At 37.8% G+C, this 899-nt stretch overlaps 1 protein-coding gene across 1 annotated transcript; it reads right to left on the bottom strand.

Annotated features, from left to right (window-relative positions):
* Positions 1 to 356: 356 nt before the first annotated feature.
* Positions 357 to 869, bottom strand: LOC125503635 (the record flags this gene model as incomplete). The annotated part of the gene is given in 2 exon segments (XM_048664349.1): positions 357 to 636; positions 695 to 869. Coding segments are annotated over 2 exon segments (347 nt in total), but the record flags the coding sequence as incomplete, so codon positions are not given.
* Positions 870 to 899: the final 30 nt, after the last annotated feature.

The raw sequence follows: 899 nt of genomic DNA, 5'->3' as shown, positions 1-899 counted from the left end.
GTTGATTTAGATTCTTTTGATAACGATAGCAGAAAATAGCTATCGAAACGTCAAGGTAATTTTCCAAATTAATTTCTCTAATAATTGGAATTTTCTCTTACAGCTTGAGCCTAAGTGGGTCGCAGGATACACTCTAGGTGACAGTTCTTCAATACTTTTTGATAAATAATTCGTTCTTATTGCGAAATAGGAGCACCATTTATCAATCTGTAATAAAAAACGTGAGAAAATTCTGTCTTTTTTAAAGGCGAAATACCCAAAAAGAACAATATAGAACTTATCTGTATAATTGTGCAAGTGTGTGCGATTTTGCTCAAATTCCCTTAAATCTGACGGTCAGTCTTCGTAATTTAATGTTTCGTTTTAAAGTTTATTTATTCCTTACTGTACATAGACTCTGTTATTTAATATACGATTTGTATGTTTGTAAATTTGGCTTTATTTCCCGAGAAATGCGCGTTTTGTCAGAGCGAAGCTCTCTTAATCCTGCACACACAACACGAAGGAAACCGGAATAAATCAAACGCTGTGCTACTGTTGTAAACCATTAATTCCTTGCTAATGAACTCTTGGTCACAGTAACTGGTGAACCCGAATGGAATATTGGCCGAATCCAGTCTGCTGCACATTCCGTCCCTGCAAATCCAATCAACACTCAAAAACTCCCCACATTAGAAACTTTTTTTAGTTCTACCTGGCACAGGACTTCACCTCAACTCCTTGCTCATACTCATTCTCGATATTGACGATTGTCCGCCAGATGTTGTTCACATTTCTGAGCCTTTGGGGGTAGAACAGCTTGTACGCTCTGGTTCTACATAGACTTTCGCCGGTTTGATCCAGCGCAGTTGGACTTGCAACCCGATTTCCTAAAGTTAACACACTTTGTACCTCTTTTA

Source organism: Dendroctonus ponderosae, unplaced genomic scaffold (assembly GCF_020466585.1).
Source record: "Dendroctonus ponderosae isolate FM_Combo_2020 unplaced genomic scaffold, Dpon_F_20191213v2 Dpon_F_20191213_2096, whole genome shotgun sequence".
In the NCBI taxonomy this organism is placed as follows: domain Eukaryota; kingdom Metazoa; phylum Arthropoda; class Insecta; order Coleoptera; family Curculionidae; genus Dendroctonus; species Dendroctonus ponderosae.
This window is presented reverse-complemented; position numbering and strand designations above follow the sequence as displayed.